Source organism: Pezoporus wallicus, unplaced genomic scaffold, assembly GCF_028554395.1.
Source record: "Pezoporus wallicus isolate ANWC-B61680 ecotype Strahan unplaced genomic scaffold, APGP_CSIRO_Pwel_v1 contig_8542, whole genome shotgun sequence".
In the NCBI taxonomy this organism is placed as follows: Eukaryota; Metazoa; Chordata; class Aves; order Psittaciformes; family Psittacidae; genus Pezoporus; species Pezoporus wallicus.
In genome coordinates, this window is record NW_026640148.1 from 1,520,933 (window position 1) to 1,539,799 (window position 18,867).

An 18,867-nucleotide genomic window follows, 5' to 3' on the forward strand; every position below is an offset into this window, starting at 1 on the left:
CTCTGGTCTCGCTCTAACAGCTCCACATCCCTCTTGTGCTGTTACTCTGGAGTTGGATCAGCACTGCAGGGGGGCAGCCTCCCTAGAGGATAGCGTCACAACCACGCACCTGCACGTGGAAAGGGACCTGCAAGGAACAGTCACTATAAGAAACCCAAAGCCCACCAAAGCCCATCAGCACAGCAGAGCCTGCAGGTTCCACCCGTTCCCAGGGTTCTTCCTTCCCCCCCTCAACTACAAATCACTCTCCCTGTGCAGCTTCCAGCAAATCAAGCTTTGCTAAATAACCCCGACATGTGCGGGGCTGAGAACCAGCCAAGAAGCAATGATGAGATGTCCCTGGAATGATGACGGGAAGCACAGCCAGCGCTCAGGTTACCCGGCAGCCTGTTGTCCTCGCCCCTTGGTGCATATGCGATGCTGCAAGCACTGTTCTGCAAACCTCCCCTATTCAAAGGCTCATTTGGTTGACAAGGAGCCTGCGGATTCGTGGACAGATTGTCACACAAACTGTCAGGTTTTTAGAGAGACTATCAGACCTCTCTTTGCCTACGTTATGGAGCACATCAAAGACACAGAAGATGAACCAGACGCAGACTGCACAGATCTGACAGAATGGTGGGTGTACATATTCAGAATACTGTACTGCTGGGGGGGGGAGGCTTAATGTGAATAATCAGGGGCTGAAAGTTCCAGAAATGTGACAGTTTTTGGCAGCAATTCTCATCTTTGCATTTATTTATTGAAGGGAGAAAACTGCCATCCTAGAGGCAAACTTGGGAGAGAGCAAGAAAAATTAGCTCAGCAGCAATCCCTTTTGCCACCGTACTTTCTCTTTATTCTTACTCCCAGAGCATCTTCTGAAGATATTTGTGTTTCCAGGCAGGGTTCTCTCACTTGCAGCTCCTCATCCCATTGTGTACCATAAGAAGACAGGCTGGTTTAATGATCACAGCCCAAAAGACCACAAGGACCTCACTGGTCCCCAGATGCCGTTAACGACAGAGACAAATCCACACTTTGGGAAGTGCCCGCTGGCTCCTGGAGCTGCTCAGAAGCTCATTATTCAAACCTTCAAGCTCCAGTTATGGGTATTCAGCACATCTGAAGAAGCACACCGCAGCCAGGAACCCAAAAGGCAGTAACAAAAGCTATTGTAGGAAATGTGAACCTTAAGCACTGGGGTCTCACTTAGAATGGGGACAACATCCACTTACCTTGCACAGAGCTGAAACCTCAGTTAATGAATACCTGGAAAAAGTTCCCAGCTCCCCAGCTCAGAAGCAGTTTTACAAGGATAACTTGATGTCATCCCCCTTTATTAGTAATACATGGATAAATATTATAAAGCAACGGTATATTTATTTTACAGCTGGCAAAAAAAGGGATTTAGACTCTTTCTGCCCAGTATTGACTGTTACTTATAAAGGAAAGTAAAACATAAAATGAAACGCTGATAACACAAAGGAAGAAAATGGATTAACAGAGATTCCTTTGGCCTGTCTTTACAATAGCACTGCCACAATCTCCAGCGCTCCCTGCAAGTCATCACTTATTCCACAGAAAAGAACACTAGTATCTCTTCATATTTATTCTGCTATTCAGAATGGATTGAAATGCTCCACACAGTAAACAGAAAACAAACACGATGTTTATCCAGAGATAAAAAAAGCCAAAGAGGACAAAGGAGAAAGGATGGGAAAACGGATAAGAAAGAAATCATGAAATATTGGTGAGCAATTTCCTCTCCATCATTTGACAGTCTCATTCGCCCTGCTTTTAGTGAGCTTCTCTCCCCCATGCTTTTTAATGGAGCCATTTGTCCTCTGAAGGGGACAAAGCACTGAAGAGACAGCTCTGTGCTGCAAAGAGCTTGTGAAGCCTCCAAGGATGAGCCCAGAAGGCCCGTGGGCTGCTGGTCAGCTGAAGAGGGGCATTGCACAGAAGGGTATTGGGCTGCGAACATAGCATGAGAAGCAAACACCCAGAGAGCAGAGCAACCCACCTGCTGCTGCCTTCCACAGCTCCAGACACAGCCCTAGACACAGCCCTGGGCATGATGTCAGTGGGTCTGGCTCACCACCCGCTTCATGTGGTACCTTCATTACAGGGCACAAGGCATTTCCCATGTAAATATGAAGCAGTCCCCTTTGAAAGTCTGCTCTCTGGACTACTGAATTCAGCACCAATTTGAGGTGTTCCATGGAGCCTGCCCAATTGACAGAGGAATTATTAGCCATATAGTCCATTAATGTAACGACAGCATGGTCTGTAAGGGCAGAGGCATAATCCTAAGGAGCTTTTCAAAACAAAAGTAAAGCCAAGGCCTGAGCTCAAGTCATGATGGAAATCTCAGAGTCCTCAAAGTCAGGCTCTTAGGCACGTGGATTCCACCCACACGGGGAAGTTCTGTCTACCTGCAACCATTTCCAAGACTAAGTCGAAATGGGGAATATCCCAAGAGAAGCACAAGCTTCAATCATCCAAATCCCTGCCAACACGCTGACTCCAGCCGAAGGTCTGGAACAGATTTAATCAATTCACTGCGCTCACTCGCTACAGCTTCATAAAATGGCCAATACTGCAATAACAGGGCCAAAACCTAATTGTACACTGGTGAACGACACAGAACTAACAGCACTGGTATTTAGTGCAGGAACATGTAGTTGGTGCTAAGGTGCAACTACAGCACAGCGGAATAGGCGAGGTACAGACTGCGTGTGCGCACATGCGTATATGTACGTACGTTCATGCGAGAGATGCTTTCCATTTGAAAAGCAGCACTGGTTTTACTGGTAACAGCACTATGTGTCTATACACATGTTTATAAATACCACTCTGCTTATAAACAAGCATATGTGCAGTGCAAAAAGGAGGGGGAAAAAGAAGTTGAAGCTATTAGCAATAAGAAAATGAATGAACTGGAGGGAAAACTAGGTTGAATAAAAGAGAGCAAGGGAGGGGAGCAGGAATAGGAGCTGATGGGGAAAGCTCTCAGAAGTAAGACAAAAGCACCCTTTGTTTTGCTCTTTTTGGACTAGACTTGACAAATAACTCCAGTGCTGAGCTCTAACAAAGAGAGAGGATCACATTCTAGGTCTTTTTGTTCTGCCTTTAACAAGTCTTCATAGTGATACACTGATGAGACCAGATACCAGATTGTTATCTAAATTCAGCTGCTAAATTCAGTGTTAAAGACACTAAGTTCAAACCACACATTGCCACATTTATTTCACAAGTCGAGCCTGAGGATGGATTTCTCTGAGATGAAGCAGCCCATCAGCATCCTTCTCTCCCCTCTAAAGGTACTCTGAATGCCAGGGAAACAGAACCACCGTGAGGCTCTGTCAGCTCACCCGTCAGCACAGACTGCAGGCGCATCCCTGCGCTGATCCGGGAAGGAAGCAAACGCTTGGTTGCTGTTTGCAGAGAGGCTGCTTGTGATTTGATGTAATGCCCTGTCCGTCAGTCAGCGCAGACGGAACACACGCACTGCAGAGGGCAGGGAGGCAGCGCTGACAGCTAATGCGGTTTATTTACCCTATTAGAGATGTTCCTTGAGTTCATCAAATTGCCAATCCATTTATCTGATCTCTAAAACCCGCTGCACTGAGCTATATTAACTCCTAAACTTCACCAGCTTTCAACAAAACAGCCATGGAATGGGTGCAAAGGGCTGCACAGGGTACTGGAAGTCCAGCCAGGAGCAACCTCTCCTGCCAGGGGAGGATGGGGAAGCATTGGGAATCAGCAGCCTCCTCTAGATGTTCAGCCCTAACAGATACCAGCAGAAAGAGATTATGGGTGCCGCACTCCTCCTCCTCCCCCCCGCATGACATTTAATGTCTGTGAATAACTGGAAAGAGGAAGATGATGGCAGATCAGAACTGGCTCAGATGAGAACTTCAGGCTCGTTCTGGTTTCGTTTTGTTCCCTTTCACAGGGCAAAACCTTCAGTTCTCTAAATATCAAAGGCTCTGCCTTGAGAGACTGCCAGAGCCACTGCTGCCTGGAAGACAACGTCCACACAGCCCAAGCGATGGGGAAGTGATCTGGATGATTAGGATGGATCTTACCAGCCTGATTCAGAAAACCATAGTGGGGATTATTCTCGTTGTGCTCAGAAGACAAAATCAGCAGTTGGATGAACTGGGTGCTTCATTCCACTGCTCCACTGGCCCGGGCGGATCAGAGCTGTTGTAGGTTCAAAGCGAGCTCCCCATGACCCAGCACATTGTGTGCTGGGCTGCACCCCCACCAGTGGGAGCACAGCTCAGGAAGGGGATTCTGCTCCTCTACTGTGCTCTTGGGAGAACCCCCCCGCAGTCCTGATCCAGCTCTGGGGAAGATGTGAGGGTGCTGAGGCACTGGCGCAGGGTGCCCAGAGAAGCTGTGGCTGCCCCATCCCTGGCAATGTTCAAGGCCAGGTTGGACACAGGGGCTTGGAGCAAGCTGCTTTAGTGGAAGGAGCAGCCCTTACACACACCAATGGCTCACACGCAGCCTGGAGATGTCAGAGCCAGTTTATGGAGAAATACAATGGTGTTGGTGACACCCGGCAGGACCTACTATTTCCTCTAGGAAAGGGCACTGGATCTTGAACTCCCTCTGCGAGGGCAGAGGGCTCAGCTGAAGGTAATACCTCACCATGGCTTGGCTTTTCAAAGGCTCAGGGATAGACACACAGCCTGGGAGCCCAAGTAAGGGAACTGATCCTCATCCCCTTCAACTTCCCTGCCACATAACAGAAGCCTGTCCAGCCCCGCAGAATCTGCTTTGAATTGATCACAAAGACCCAACATGAAGATGCTCTAAAAGACTTGTTTCTTCCAGGCTACTGCCACTTCCTCAATGGAGGTTTTTAGCGAGGTGAGTTGCAGGCCAAAAAGCACCGACATGCCAGTGGGCTCCCATGGAGGGCTGACCTTGGTGCACCAGAAGTGGGAGACTGCTCCAAAAAGAAGGATCAAGGCCGGTGAGAACGACAAACAGAAATAACTTCTCCTCCCCTTCTTTACACATCCTAAGTGCTTTCCAAACATGAATTAAATGGGAAGCGCAAGGGCAAAAGGAGATGAATTTAAACAAACCAAACAAGGGGAACGCCACAGACACAAGAACGAGATCTGTGAAGCTCAGCACAGAAAAAGGTGCAGTCTGGCTTATTAATAATAAAAAAAGGGGTATGTGTTGAATGCATTCCTCTCCTACTCGCATGAATACTCACAGCTTATGAATACCTCGGGTGCTACTCACTGCTCTGAGAAGCTACAAGCAGAGACACATTGCATATTGATGTCCCCACTGCTCGGAGTTGTTCACAGCCACCCCATAAAAGATAACGTGGGAGCTGGAGCTTAGGAGAATCCAAAGAAAGAAGAGGGACATCAGCTAAAGCAAGAGCTTCACTTCACCTGCTGAGACCACCTTCAGCTTCCTCTGCCCCTTTACGCACTCCAAAGAGCTGCCCATGTTCCACTGCCCCGAACCTGTGTCAGGTTAAACCCAACAGAGGCCAAGCAAAAGGAGGCCAACAGTATTTACCTGGGAGAAAGCATACAAGTAATGCACTCAGTGAGACCTGCTGGCATCTGAAGGGCTCCAGAGAGGCTGCATTTCTTGGTCATCCTTTTGGAGGACGATGCACACAAGGAATCCCTAGTAAAAATCCCAGTGCTGAGCAGTGCACATGTTAACTGTTTATACCAAGCTCCTTCCTTTCCTCAGTGCTTCTCAGTAACACATAAATGCATGAAAGAACTTCAACTTAAGCTGCTCAATTTGAGTTTTTCTAAGGGTATTAGGTCCAACCTGTCGTTCTTTCTATCCAAACACTTCAGTACAAAAGCACCTTAAGACAGTTGAGGCAAGACCCACTTCCTGTGGAACAATCCCAAATTACATGGATAAGGTGTAAAATTACTCCAACAAGTCAGAGGTCAACCACTTCTACTAGGTAATACCTGGATAGTCACAGCGTACAAGCAGGGGTGGAATGGAATGTCTGTATCACCAGCTCCAAGATCCTGCCATCACACACAGGCACACAAGGAACAGTCAGTTCAAAAGATCTATTCCCTGTAATTTTCCTGATTACACAGGAAAAACACAGAAGGAAAACAGAAACACAGAAGCGATCCAAGAGACTGAAACACACAACTACAGTGATCAAAGCGATGAAGACCAAGGGCATCACCAGTGCCTGCTGATCCTCCGCAAGGAATTTATCCCATACACATGCCCTCATCTGATGCTCATCCCTGGACCTCCCCTTTTGGTCACAGTCAGGACCCCGACACTGAACTAGATGGATCTTCAGTGTGACACAGCACTGCTGCAACCACCTTCCAATGCTTTGGTAGATCACAGACTGGTTTGGGCTGGAAAAGACCTTAAAGCTCATCCAGTTCCAACCCCCTGCCATGAGGGGGGAGATGCAGAGCAAACCCCACAAGCTGAAACGCTGACATTCTTCTTCATACCTGCCCTTTCCTGGGGAAACCTTAATGAGGCAGCATAGAAACAGAGTTTCCAAGCTCCATTTGAAATAAGGTACCCCCATAGTTCATCTCATGCAAAGCTAAAGGCAAAGCCTTTTTAGCATTTTTATAGCTTTACTGTTTCATAACACTTTGCCCTCTCATTATAAGCTATTCCATCACATAGATGGAATAACTGAGATAGATGGACTAAGCAATTGTTTCAAACTCCCAGAAGAGAAGTTGCTATTAGAAAATGAGCAGGTTTTTGCTTCCAATTCCATGCTCTGTCCAGTAGATTATAGCACTCTGAAAGAGATTACCCAACACAAGGATAATGTATTCACACAATGTGCTGCAGTCAAGGGAAGTACCGAGTTCAATTCTGGCCAATCCATCTCAAAAGACAGAGCCACAGGGGGAAAGGGCCTGAAGACAAACAAGTGGAATGAGAAACCTGGAACAAACTCATTCACACAAGCAGAGGCTGAAAGGTAAGGACTGCTCTGCTTAATGGAAGGTAGAAGAGGGGACAGGAGTCTACAGATAATGAATAAGGAAAAGGATTCCTTTTATCTCTTCCACATAAAGGATATTAAATGGGGGGTGAAAGAGTATTTGAAACCAGTGACAGAGAATATACAGAGTGGATAAGTTAACCTGTGGCACAGGCTGCCACGTGATGTTGGAAGGGAAGAGCTAACCAAGGCTTCATGAAAGCTGCCTGAGACATGGAGAGGAGCGATGGCAGGAATCCAAGTTCCATTACAGTGAATAAGAATACTGAATGAAAACAACCCCTTCTGCAGCAGGACGTGTGGCAGCCCCCAAGTGACAACATGCACCAGGCTCTTCTCTAAGCTCTTCTCCCAAAGTTTGGTGGTTTGTTTGTTTGTTTTTTTTGGGTGGGGGGGGGTGCTGCTTTGCTGAGGGTTTTGTTCTGCATCTTCCTTCCATGTCTGAACAGGGACCACTGGCAGAAGCAACAGGCCAGGCTCCGTGTTGGATTCAGGGCAGCAGCCACTGCAATGTAAGGAGTGCATAACACAACTGCTCTCAGCATCCTATTGGGAAAGTACCGAGTTCTCAACGTCAACAGTTCAAACCCAAACCCCAGCTCCTACTGCTGAATTCTGTTCTCATGCACAAGTGGGGACAAAGCCAACATGAGCGTATAGACACAGCAGGGGAGGGGAGGAGGGAATTCCTGACAGCCTGATCCTTAAGAAGAGATACTTTAGCTTTCCAGGTCCACATTCATTCACCCCCAGCCCAACACCTCTGAACTACCAGCGACCATGCTTCAAGTGACCATCCCCTCCGAGAGCAGGGAAAGCACTCAGAACTCCCCACCGCAGCCCCTTACCCACAGCTTCTGATACACACACACACACATAAAACTCTCCCTGAGTTGGAAGGTTTTAGCAGAGTGGAAGGGAAAATAAATAAATAAGTGTCAAGGTCTGCGTGTATTCACCAAATAAAGGCAGGATTATAGAAAGGCAACAGCTAATAAAGAAGATTGTTCTGCGCTCTGGTTTGCTTCTTCCCAACCATTACAGGAATAAAATTATCCACAGAGAAGATCAAAACCCTTTTTCAAAACTAATACAATTAAGCTTTATTACACTGTTCCAAGCACATTCCTCTCCCTCCTAGCCCCCACCTCCTCCCACTCCCATCCACACGAACGGTTGGAGGCATTCTTCTATTTTATTACCAGCAAAACGCTCGTGTTTAAGGGTCAGAAACTGCCTCAGTGTTTCAGGAGAGGAAAGAAAACCCGTCCTTTTTACCTCCTTGTACACAAAAGAACTAGGAGATAGTTTCTATGCAACTCTGCAGCTTGAATAGGACTGTGGGCAAAGCGCCCTGCTCCCTGAGAAGATGCTGCACTACAAATATCCATCACCTTGTTGCCAAAGTTGCCCTGTAGCAAAGGACAGGGACCTGAAAAGGGGAACAACACCCAACAAAAGCCTTCAAGAACGGGACAATGCAGCCTGGACACTGACTTCTTCCCACTTCACTGGCCACAAAGGACTGACACACACAGATTGGATTTTCCCTGCCGCTTCCGCTTTGCGAAGCCAGATCCAGAGAGAATATAATGGGAGCACACAGCATGGGAGCAAGGAATTGCAAAAATTCCCTTTGCGTATGAACATATGGACAACTGTGATAATTAGGAGGAGAGCTGCTAGACTGCTTGCAATTCCCCTCAACAATCCCCATTATCTACAAATAGCACTTACAAATCTGAGTGCAACACCGAGCAGGAGCTTTAATAAAGTAGGCTTTTTAATGAACTCGATGGATTTAAAGTGTTGCACGAGTGTATCACGTGAAACTCCTCATGGGCATGTTTTACCATCAATGGCTTCAAAAGCTGCATGGACAATCGTGCAGGAGCAGGGAATGAAAAGGGGAAGAGATGGACCAATAGTTTCCTGCCACTTCTATAAGCTGCCGCTTTCCCATCTTCCCTATTCACCATCACACTGGTAGTAAAGCAGATTGATTTCGCTCTCTTCATCCCACCTTCCCCATTGTTTGCATTCCTCTTCTAGCACCTACCACAACTCCAAGGCGGATGCTTGCACCCCCCCGTCAGGAGGTCTAATTGCTTCAACTCAGAGAAGGTAATTCTCCACATTTATTAAAAACTAAAGACTACTTATCCCATTACTCCACATTGCCAGGAAGGGAAAACACATTAACCGGTGAGGAGCAGCGCGCCTGCTCCTGGTTTTATAGCATCAATTTTTAAAACCTCATCATGGTAAACAATTAAAGAAAGAAGCAAATCCCACGTTTCGGGGAGATAGGCAAATCCCTAAATGGATTTTCAAAGGTCATTGCAGGCTTAAAAGATGCTTGACAGGGTCTCTTTAAATGGGGTTCATTTGAAAGGCTTATCCAGCGAGAAGCAGGCAGAGCGCTGCAGCAGCGCTCTGTGAACTGGTGGGCTCCCCAGGGGGAAATTAATAATACAACTTTAATTCATCTTTATAGCAAAATTACGGGGGGGGCAGCAGTGCTGGAAAGGATTTCGAACAAAAGGCATAAAAACCAGAAGACTTGAGGTTATTTTTTCCTTCAAATTAACATTCACCTCAACCCCATGGTGAAAAGGAAAATAAAGTTGGAACTCGGAGAAATCTTCCTTTTTAAATCACAGTTAAAGCTCATCTCTCAAATGCAGGTGGCTCGGATTTGCTCTCAGCACTGCACCAAGGAGTAAGGGGCAGACACACACTGCGAGTGACAGCTCCAGGTTTCAGCACAAAGCTCCTTGTTTCTCTGCCCTTTGGACCCACACAAACCCGTGCTTGATGCTGTTGGAACACCGAGGGCACAAATCAAGGACAAGCTGACCGTACCTTCCTCTCAATGCGGGCCAGCTGCTCCTTGTAGAAGGCCTCTTGTCGCTTCATCTCGGCCTCCCTGCCTTGCAGCTCAGCCTCCTGGGAAGAACAACAGAAGAGCATTGGAAGAACCACCAAAGAGCATCACTAAAAGAAGAAATAGCAAGTGTGAGTGCAGGGAAAGCGCACGGGGTGCAGGCTGGGACTGAACACAATCACTGCTCAGGACTGGTGCATGGGATCCCTGCTGGTGGAACTGCAAACCTTCAGCCCTGCAGTTCAGTTTGGATTATCCCCACAAGCTTGAGACATCCTTACTAGTATCAAACTCATAACCTTGACTTCTCCTTATTAAATGAAAACTCACAATCGCAAGAAGGTGACACCTTCCTATTGCCTTTCCCAGAACTCCACCTTATGCAAGTCTTTTGTTTTTCATGAATGATGATGTTCATTAATCCAATGTTCTTTACCTTACCTTAAAAATCACCCTCAAACCCTCCACTTGATAAACACTTTTCCCTTGGAACATCAGGAAACTTCTACAGATTCAGCACATCCCTACAGTTATGAGGAAGATCCAAAACCCAAGGCTCTGCTGTAATGTCTTTATCACAACAGACATTCTCAGCAACCTTGAGTTTGCTTCCAGACATCAACAGCATTACCCTGATAACCAAGGGCTCTCCCCACATGCTCTCTGCACACCCCACCAGCACCCCGAGCCCCTCTGGCTGGGTGCTGCAGATCTGGAGGGGAGATGGATGTCACAGAATTCCTCTTCTATCTTCCAAAGGCTGAGTGCGACCCTCCCAAACCAGCACATTAAGGATACAAGCTCGTGCTTAAGCATAACCCAGCCATCAAATACACAGTGCTCAATTAAAAACCAAAGTCTGTGCGGTTACAGCAACAGCTTTTGCCTTTTAGATCTTTACAACCAGCAGCACTTCCTTCCTTCCATTCCCGCCCCTGAACATAAGCAGCATTAAGAAAACGTGGCATAGATGGAACTGAACCAAACTTCTGAAGTTTAAAACTAACAAGCAACAGCAGCAAGAAGAATGGCACTGGCTTTTCTTCCCCATCCCACCCCAAAATTCCTGGGGCCATATAAGCTAGCACCAGGCAGAAAACCTTTCAAACCCAGCATTATGAGCCCATTTAACAGGAGCACAAACCCTGCTCATCTGCAGCATCCTAGCAGCATTGCTCTTCACTTTTAATGATGATGGTACAGCACAGAAAATGCTGGTCCAATATCATTAAGCAGCCAGGACAGAAACATCCCCGTGGGCTCAGACCTGTCATTTTATGGCCAAAAGCCATTGTTAATGAGAAAAATTACATCTGAAAGCAAGTTGCTGTGCTTTGCCTTCCTTCTGCTCCCCTGCTGATGGAAATGCAGTGGTATAATAGGGCTTAGCAGAGATTTTAAGCTAGGCAGTGGAGGATGGTGGATAAATAAGCAAGGAAAGGACCATGTGAAATAAAGGGCTTGTGGTGGTGTCTGTTTGCTTGCTTTTAAAGGAAAAAGAAATGTTTTGGTGCCTATGTTCGCCATGCCAGGCAGCAGGGCCAAGTAAGGCACAAGCACCACAGACTCGTATCGAAACCCTTGTGCTCTCAAAGGCTCTTGATTATAGGCAATATCTCTGTCTTTAGTTTAATCAGAGCTGTATCTTCCATCCTGCAAACCAGCCAAAATGGGATGGGGAGAGGGATGAGAATGAGCTGCCCCACACATGTAACCTGACCAAAGAGATGCCTGATGAGCATCTGAAGTGCCAAAACGACGACCCTTTTCTGCTAAGAGAACCATAGCTGTCCTTGTGAACCAACATCCCTCTTCTGTACAGAAAAGGACTAAGCAAGTTCAAACTGAAATGAAACAGATGGGAGGTGTCAGGGTGGGCTGGAGGATGCCCAAAGGACCCTGGTTCTCCTGTGTAACACCCATACACTCAAATTACTCTACAAGTGATTTGTGTTTCCTAAAGAAGACATACGGAAAAGAAAGAAAAGAAACATAGTGCCCCTCTGCAAAATTCAGAAGGTGCTTTTTTGTGTGAAATACAAGGGAAAGAGTCAAAAAATGAACCCTTAAAAATGCAAGGAAGTTTCTGATTCATCTAAATAAGTGAATGATGCAGCAGTGCTGGTCTCCTGGGGTAGCAGGCTATTCGGGGAGCACAAAACCCACATGTGCAACCATTCTGGTGGGCAAGAGGCTTTGCTCTATTTCTGACAAGGCATGGATCCATGTACCCACAGCCCCACTCATCTCTTCAACCTCTGAGCTTGCCTGACCTCACTCACCAAGAAACTCAGCATATTTGTCCCTATGACACCTCCAGAAGGGATCACAAAGCAAACACCTCACCTCTCAAGCAGGACACACAAGAGACGTGCTGCAGTGCATGGTGAGGAGCCAGGGCCTCCCAAGCAGAGCTGACTGAGCTGGGACGCTCACAGTGAAGGATGCCTCCACAGCAGCACACCCTGCAGCAGGCACATTCTGTAGTGATTTCTTCCCTTGGGGCTTGCAAAAGTGATGGCAAAGAATCAAAACTGGATCTCTCAACTGCAGACCACAACCTCATATACCCCTCATCTCCCCCCACTAAGTAACTGCTCTGTATTACCTCCTGTTATGTCCCACTTACCACCCGTATAAGCTGTATGATGAGCCAGAGGTTGCAGAGAAAACTTTTACCACTCAAACATATTTTCCATGCTTTGCTTGCTTTTAAGAGCTGCTGATGTTTCAGTGCATTGAAATCTACTGAGAAACATCCCATTTGTGACAGATCTGCTTGAAAGTAACTTTCTGCCTCCCTCTGTTCCAGCTGTTATTACTAGAAACTTTAGTGCACTCTCTGATGATGTTTGAAGTGTGAATGGTACAGTCAGAGCATGTGTCATTTGAAACATTCACTGTTCCAAACTGGGTTAGGCAACAAGGGACGTGCAAGAAGCATGTGTGTATGAATACAGGATATTTATTATGGGTTCCTCTTGTCCTGCTGCTTATTCCCTACCTGAAGTCAGAAGCCTGTGATGTCCCAGACAGAGCTGCCAGCTATGGAGATGATGACAGTTTCAGAGGGGACTGAGACTGCAGGTGTCAAACAAAGCATCAGACACACTTCTCACATAAAGGCCTTTAGAACGGAAGGAGGAAGGAGAAGGGAAGACATGCATGCTAACACATTGGACTGGATATCAGGTATCACAAAGCTGCATTTCACATCCATGCTGCAGAAGCTACATCTGAGCTTGAACACGTCAGGCAAGAGATGACCAAAGCCCAGAGATGACATCTAAAACCGGATTGTAGAACACAGAGTGTGTGACAGTCTATGAAATGAAGACAGAAACAAAGCAGGGAGGGGAGGAAGAGCGTACTGTGCTGTGGAACGCACAGGTTGCGACCAAAACTTGGAAAAGCAGCATGGGACAGCATGGATGTGCAGAAGAATCACAGCATCATCACAGAATCCCAGCCTGGTTTGGGTTGAAGGGACCTTAAAGCTCATCCAGTTCCAACCACGGGCAGGGACCCCTTCCACTAGAGCAGCTTGCTCCAAGCCCCTGTGTCCAACCTGCCCTTGAACACTGCCAGGGATGGGGCAGCCACAGCTTCTCTGGGCACCCTCACAGGGAAGAGCTTCTGCCTAATGCCTAATCCAAATCTACCTTTTTTCAACTCGGGGCCAGCACAAGCAGTTGTTCTCTGTACAAAAAAAGCAGGTATAAGATAGAGTCATGCAAATACTCAAGAATTCCCTTGGTATCAGACGTTACAAGCGCTGCATTCGTACCAGAGGACGCTGAAGGTACACATCCAGCATGCTACTACAGCTTCCACAGACATGGGCCCAGGGACTGGTTGGGGGCTGGTTCAAACTCTTCCTCTGTTTTATCTTTACACTTTTTACCACAGCCCCAACTCCTCCTGGTTATCTCAGAGCTGCTCTGAAGGGTGACAAAGAGCTGGGGCAAAGCCATGTGCGATTCTCTGCCTCCTCCTCGCCCCTTTATCAAGTAACCCATTTAGAAGCAAACTGTGAAAGCACATTGCTGAAGCTGTGCATTACATCCTGCCCCAACTGAGGAATTCCAGCCCTGGCCTGGGAGCTGACAGGCAGCCCTAAAGGAATCTTTTACCAGCCTCTTCATTGAGGTAACGCAGTACTATTGGTTCATTCTGAACAAGCAAAGCCACGTCCTGAGCTGACACCAAAACATGCAACACATCAGAGTGTGCAACTGAGCCCCTGGCGTTGGGCTCTGCTCGAGCTGCAGCCATTCACAGCCCAGCTTTGGCTTTGCCTCCCATAAAATAGCACCAGATCTTTATTATTTTTAATCACAGCCCCTTCCCATCACCTCGTTACACAGGAAAACCAGGACGGAAATCTGCTTGGGATAAAAAAAATAGGGCTTCTTAGCAGGGTCAGATGACAGTAGGGAATGCGGCACCCAGAAATAAAGTGCAGCAACAGCACAGCCCACAGCTGATGGCGACCATCAGGCTGTCTCTCCCTGCAATCCTGTTGGGATTCTGGGATTTGGGGAGAGGGCACGGAGAAGACTGCACTGGAGGACAAAACCTCACCCCACCCTGCAAAGGGCAGGGGGAGCTGGAAGAGAAGGTCCATACCTCGATGTCTACAGAACTTCCTCAAAGGCAAGTCACAGCACTTGGCAAATTAGTGCACAAATATTTATCTTCTTGGCAAAACACATTCACCAGGCACAGATGAAGGAGTGAGATGTCGCCTAGAGACTCAGGCGGAGGCAATCCAGGGAAAGAAGCCACAAGGATAAAGGAAAGGTCCTTAAGCCTCTATCAACTGCCTTGTTGCTACATCCTCCTCTCTTTGCTAGGAGGAGTTATCAGCTCCCCCCCGAGGTAGCAGCCCCATCCCTGCAGCAGCCCAGCAGAGATGTTCTGGCTGGGTACCTCAGCTTGCCACACTTCACAACTGCAAATTCTCCTATCTCATGCTTTCCTGTGTCTCTTCCAGTCCTGGTAACAGTCCAGGTGGCAAGGGAGAAAACAACTGCTATTAAAGGCTCCAAGAGTAGAGGAAGGAACTGACAGCAATTCACTACAGAACAGAACTAGCTCCAAAATTAGCTGCCTGGCGTGTTCCTGACCAAGCCCAAAGGGAACAGCAGAGCTGAAAGGACAACACTGAAACAGCGATGGCAGCTTGTGCACATCGTGCCCGAGACTGAACAGCAGAGCTTTACAGGGAGCTTGTAGCAGACAAGTTCCTAAGAGCTCATCTCAATCTCTCCCCTCTGTCAATTTAAAGCCATTCCCCTTGCCCTGTCTCTACATGTCCTTGTCAAAAACCCTTCTCCAGGCTTCTTGTAGCTCCTTTAGGTACAGGAGGCTGTTACAAGGAGGCCTACAAGAAATGCGCAGAAGGACTTTGTCCTTTTCTCATCCTGTTGAAGGCAAATGACTGGGGTTTGTTTCAGTTTAGAACCCAAATGCAGACTCGTGGCCTTCAAAAGCAGCCCTGGTGTAACCATTCCCATCTCCTGATGGTGCTGCTCTCCCAGCCAACATCACACATCACAGGATCAAGTTTGGTTTCAGCAGCTGTAAGCTACACAAAAGGAGCCAGTGAAAATCTTTATGGAGGAAATAATATGCAATTTTCTAGCTGAACACCTTTTAAAATGTAATGACAGAAAATAAAATCCTGCATCTGTGCTGAGCAATAACAATCTGTACAGGCGCAGTAACAACATGACACTTGGAATAAGCAAGACCCAGACACAAAAAAGAGAGCTTACCCAGGCGTCCAAATCCGCAGGCTTGGAATAAAGAGAGCGCAGGAGAGAAAGGAAGGGAAAGAGAAGAAAAAGAGGCATCAGTGATTTATGGAGGCCGCCTGCTGCTGCACAATACAGCTTTTAGGATGATAAGTTTAGGAAAGTTCCTTAAAAATGACAGCATCTTCAGCAGTGCAGCGCTGTCCCCTGTTGGGAACTGTGCTGTTAAAGCAAACAACGGCACATGCGCCCCAAAACCAAAGCAAAGCCCCCCCCAAGACTGCTGCAGGATCCCCTGTAGGGTGAAAGCTAAGTGAAGGCAGAGGGGGAGCAGCAGGCTGCAGTCACGCAAGGTGCTGCACAACGTTAGAGGGGATGCTGAGAGCCACAACATGCACTGATGCCCAGGGCAGTGCTGGGTGTACTCAAAAGGAGGCGGCCATCAAGTGCTCTGCTGCAAACCACCTGCAAAGAAAAGGCATCCTTTGGCAAGGGTGTTACAGAATACATGACCTGACCTACACATCCAGTCATCTGCTGCCCTGGATTACTTCTGAGAGCGCTTCCTAATAGAAAGCCACCTGACTGACCAGATTTCCAACCAGGTCCCCCCTTCCTGGGCATCTTTAGCGCACAATCCAAATCTCTGCCAAACACAAGCTGCCTTCATCTCCTCCTCTTCTTGTCATCAAGCCTAGCAGAGTATGAGGACCAGGAGATGAAGCAGGCTGCAGTGTCACTGCTTGTTCACTTATTACTACTTTGGACTTACACAGTAACCCAGCAGCAGCAAAGCAACTACAAGATGATGAACACTTCACACCCATAACCACCTCCTCCTGAAGCCAAGGCACTTACAAGGCAGCCAGAGCCCTGTTTGTTGCCAAGGGCTGCAGCCTTCGCTGCCTCTCAGGGCTGTGCTTGACAGCAGCACATTGGCCAAGCAGGAACCTCAGAAACTGGCCTCTTATTGTGATTATTTATTTGAGGGGGAGTTGACAGAGCAGGAGGAACTTTCCTCTTGGTCATAGTTCAGTGCCAGAGGGAGCAGTCGCTGGAGTGCGACATGTTTATGGGATCTGCCATCACTTTAATGGCACAGAGCGGCTGCTCCAGGTAGCTGAGGGATGAGGTGGCATCAGCCATGTGTGTCATCCATCCTCATCCCTTACAACAGCTGAGAGGGCTCCAATTGAACATCTACAGTTCAGGCAGGGGAAACCAAGTCTCCCCTTTCTGCAGGCAGGGTTGATTTAGCAGCATCAAGTCCCTGGCCAAAGCCATACACAACAGGTTTGCACCAGGAATCACTGCCCCCGTTTGACAAAAGCCTGCTTTGAATACCATTTCTCTTCCTGCTGGTTTTTACAGGCAGGACAGATGCGCTTAGCTTTGGTGTTCCATTTTAGCAGCTGCAGGGCTGTCCATCCTCAGCAGATGGGCAGGAGGAACACGGGCTCTTTATGGCACACAGCACTATTTCAGCAGGTAGGTCATGCGCACCGGGAGCTCTTTACTGGACACACATCTGTCATCCCTGGGGTACCCAAACCATTACCCGTCGCATTCCTGCTGGATAAATGCTTGCAGGGCAAAATGAACACAAGGCACTCACTCAGTGGCACTGGGCAGTCACTGAGAGCAGGGAGAAGGCATCAGCCCTACCACCAAGAGGTGGTCCCTCCTATACCCCTGTAAGATGCAATGCACAACAGCAGGATGACTGCTGTTTCACACTACTGTTACTAACCACAGCGCATCTCTCCCGCAGGCACTGCCGAGGGATTTAATTCTGCCACTTTTCAGGATTGGGGGGGGAAATTACTACTCCCAGACCAGTTACACTGCACTGAATGGAAGCAGGACCATTAAAATGAGTGTAGATGCAGTTGGCAAATGGATGCACTGGGGGAAAATGACTACGCTGGGAGTGAAGCACAGCCTAAATAAAACAGGGTAAGAAATACCGCTTCAAGTGTTGCTGCCTCTCCGCGTGTGCCAGGACCTCTTTGCAGACCTGGATTTACCAACAGAAGGCACAGCATGTGCACTACTACTTGCCAAGGGTAAGTAAACTGTTTAGGAAATGAGCAAGATCTGGGTTCCTCGCTTCCCAACCAGGTGAGTTTCACTTCCAGCTCCCAGTAGGGAACTTGAGCATCTCATAATGCCAGCCCTGGGACACAAACCATCTTTTAGCCCTTGGTCAACAGAGCCTAACTCTGCTGCTAAACCAAGGGTTCATTTCTCACCCAGGTAACCCACAGAAGAGCAATCACAGGAAGCTGCATAGATACTGGACTTAGATACCGGACTTAACAGTTTGGAGTCAAAACCAAACCAAGATCTTCCTCTTGATGGTATCAGAGGCAAAAGGTGCTTGAAACAGGATCTCAGACCAAACCAGCATCCCCTGCCTCAGGGATTTATATGGGGGAAAAGATGACACAGTCCACTTGGAGAAGGCTCCAAGCACCCTGAGAAAGGGCAGCACCTTAGTAACCCGATAGAACCAGCTTCACGCTAGATACTCATTACCTTGCCACAGTCAAGAACTCTGTCATCCAACTCCCCTGCAGCGTGACCAATGACTCAGGAACCCAGCTCGGTAGCTATCTCCTCCTTCAGAACTCAACACAGCGCATTTTTGGGGGCACTGCCAACTTTGGGAGTGGAAGCTAAGAGTGGGAGATTCGAGAAAGGAGAGGCAGCAGGTGCCCAAAACCGAACACAGCTGCTGGCACCAGCTCCTGCTCTCATGGCAGTATCTGAAGAGCTCAGCAGCACATATTCTAACATCTTGATGACCAGACTTCATCACTGAATGAGCAAAGACTCGTTTCTTCTGAAGGCAGTAATCCAGCTCTGAACTTTTCCACGGTGAGAAGAATTAAAGCATGTAAAGAATACATCGAGACACTTTGCATCCACTCCAGACCCTTAAACGCTTCCAGTTTAGTGGAAAATTGAAGCCGTATCAATATTAAATGTAATGAGAGTCAGAGATGTGACCAACTGACAAGGGAGAGGAAGCAGGAAGAGTCACTGAACAGCAATCAATCCTGAAGGAAGGCTGTGATGAAATTGCTCGGCTCTAATGTATACAGAGCACACAATTCTATCAACATGAAGATGGGAAGCAGCAGAAAAACCCTCTGCCCTTTTATGATTCAGGGACAACTGCACTCCTAATACCTACGGCATTGCCACAAATAGGTTTGCAA

General features: G+C 47.6%; 1 protein-coding gene across 3 annotated transcripts in view; it reads right to left on the reverse strand.

Annotated features, from left to right (window-relative positions):
- Nucleotides 1-18,867, reverse strand: part of CHCHD6 (coiled-coil-helix-coiled-coil-helix domain containing 6) — a 107,372-nt gene that overhangs the window by 61,523 nt on the left and 26,982 nt on the right. The window contains exons 5-6 of one of the 3 annotated variants that reach the window (XM_057417524.1): nucleotides 15,665-15,685; nucleotides 9,863-9,946 (exon numbers count right to left, since the gene is read on the reverse strand). The exons of 1 other annotated variant lie outside the window; for it this stretch is intronic. In XM_057417524.1, coding sequence (XP_057273507.1) covers nucleotides 9,863-9,946; nucleotides 15,665-15,685 — 105 coding nt within the window. The remainder of the gene's footprint in view (nucleotides 1-9,862; nucleotides 9,947-15,664; nucleotides 15,686-18,867) is intronic. One more of the 3 variants, XM_057417525.1, reaches the window with a different exon arrangement.